Below are 2394 nucleotides of genomic sequence, written 5' to 3' on the forward strand. Positions count from 1 at the left end.
AGGGCAGCATCGCTCTGCACAAAGGGGAGCCATGGCAATGGAGGAAGGACCCCTCCACAGACGGGTACGGAGGCTGCAGGCCAGCTGAAGTGGCCAGAGGGAACAGAGGATGGAAGAGCTGGGGGGGGGACACAAGCCCAACCTGCCAGCCCACCGGTGCCCAGCTGTTCTGGGGTGTCACAGGGGTCAGGGGCAGAGCCTCTTTCGCCCTCTACTCTTTGCTCATAGGCAGAAGAGATATGGAGCACTTGATAAAACCTTTTTGTGGAGGTGGAATCCGAGGGTGGTGAATTACTGGGTGGTGTGGAAACATCAGTCATCTGCATCCCAACCCCTTGGGGCTGCTCCCGCCTCCAGTCCACCCCTCTGTCAGTCCTTGCAATCAAGACCTCCCAGCCAGGGTCCAGAGCACAATGGCAGACCTGGGTAAGTGGCCACATTGGAGACACACATGCTGTTGGAGACCTGCCAACGCTTGGCTGCTACAGCCAAGCATGGGTCCTGCTGAGTTCCTTGGCTGACAAGCTGCACACATACACCCCCACTAGGATATTTTAACGCCCCTTGCTCAAAGGTTTGTTTATTTATAATTTCAATTTAGATACTGCTCTTCCCTGAATTCACAGAGCTCACGGCGGTTAACAACTGCTGCTGTTGCATCTGCTGCTGCATTGCCTCCTCCTGCTGCTGCTGCTGGGCCTGCATAGCCTGGGCTGCCTGCTGGTGTATCTGCTGCATCTGAGCAAGTCGCTGTAGTTTATGCTGCTGCTGCATCTAGAAACCGGAAATATTTGAAGGAAACAAGTTTCAAGAGTCACATCCATCTCTCTAGCCTGTTCAGGTCCTAGAACAGGAACGAGACCCTCGTGCTGCCATGAACATGGCACATGCCATGAAGGGATTTTGAGTCAAGTTTATTTGAACAAAGGATTTCTGGGAGGGGATGGGACACGACACCTTTGGAGGACCAATTCAGGAGACCACTTTTTTGGCCATTTCTGTGTTGATCTATACCCACGCTTGAACTTCTACCCCCACCCCAAAAGGTCAGTTTCAAAGAACTCCAATAACCCAGCATCTCCGTCTGTTCTGCCCCCTCTTCCTAAAATATCTTAGGAAGGCAGAGAGTGTCCAACTCAAGTGGAATTCATGCAAACACACAATTAAAAGATCACACATTCTTCTTTAAAGGACTGCAAATTCTGGTGCCACATTCTCCTTATTTTAATTCTTCCCTCTCGTTCCTAAATCAGGTTTGCTAGTGCAGTGATTAACAGCTTTATGTTCCACATTATTTTCTTCCTCCCTTCCAGAAAGCAAGCTTAGGACTACGTTCACCAGGAAAGCTGGTGGTTTATTATGATTCTGCCTACAAAAGAGATTTGATTACATACACTTTATGGGACCAGTGCTATTTGGACAAACATTATTCAGGATGGTAAAAACACACAGAGACTGCAAAGAGTTCTAAGGGGATATTTCCAAATTGGGTCAATGCAATCTCCAGTGTTTACAGGGAACATACCATGCAATACCAGTTAGGGAAATAAAGGGGAGGGTTAACTGCCTTCTGGCTCAGTTTGTGGTCTATGTGGAAGCATCTGGCTGGCCACTATGGGAAACTGAAGGAGATGGACCATCATGGATTGATCCAGCAGGTCTCTGATGGGGTTATATAGTTCTGTATGTCTCACTATCCCTGGAAAACAGAAGTGGCACAAATACCTGGATTTGGCACAATACCTGGAAGTGGCACAAATACCTCATGCAGCTGCACTGCAGGTTTGGAGGCTGAGCTGCAACTCACAATGCCTCCATTTGCTTACTGCTCTTTCATTACCTGCTGTTGGCTTTGCTGCTGCAACTGTATTTTCAGCAAGTGCTGCTGTTGCTGCTGCTGCTGTTGCTGAACTGCTTGCATTTGGTGGTGCTGTATCATTGCTGCAGCAGCCTGCTGCTGCTGAGCCTGGAACTGCTGCTGCAGTGCATTCTGCTGGGCCTGGAACTGCTGCTGCTGCTGCAAAGCTTGCTGCTGCTGCTGGACTGGGAACTGCTGCTGTGCCATCTGTTGGAGCTGAAGCTGAGCTGAAGATACAAAAGGTAGGAAGACTTGAGTAGCAAGATCAAGGGACTCCACTGCAGGACAGCCAGCTCAGACATCTTCCGCTTACATTTAAATGCCTGCACCTATCAAGCCAATCACATATTAGCCTGCTTTGCGTTCCTACATTAGATGCAATTTTGCATTAGCAAGAATTTAAGGACCCCAAGGTGAGAGCAAAAGCAAAAAATCCTTCTGGGTGAGCCATGCACAGTGGTGACACACACATACCCTGCTTAATTATAGCACAGGTCACACACACAAACACAAAGGAAGGCCATTGGCTTCACACC

At 49.0% G+C, this 2394-nt stretch overlaps 1 protein-coding gene across 1 annotated transcript; it reads right to left on the reverse strand.

The window, feature by feature from the left end:
• Nucleotides 1-11: 11 nt before the first annotated feature.
• On the reverse strand, nt 12-2142 carry LOC107125118 (ataxin-8-like). The gene is made up of 2 exons (XM_015428576.1): nt 1841-2142; nt 12-774 (listed from the first exon to the last, which is right to left on the reverse strand). Exons 1-2 carry the CDS (start codon nt 2063-2065, stop codon nt 598-600), a joined length of 402 nt encoding a protein of 133 aa, XP_015284062.1. The 5' UTR covers nt 2066-2142; the 3' UTR covers nt 12-597.
• Nucleotides 2143-2394: the final 252 nt, after the last annotated feature.

The sequence above is a fragment of the Gekko japonicus genome, unplaced genomic scaffold (genome assembly GCF_001447785.1).
Source record: "Gekko japonicus isolate JY-2015 unplaced genomic scaffold, Gekko_japonicus_V1.1 scaffold15068, whole genome shotgun sequence".
NCBI classification, from domain to species: domain Eukaryota; kingdom Metazoa; phylum Chordata; class Lepidosauria; order Squamata; family Gekkonidae; genus Gekko; species Gekko japonicus.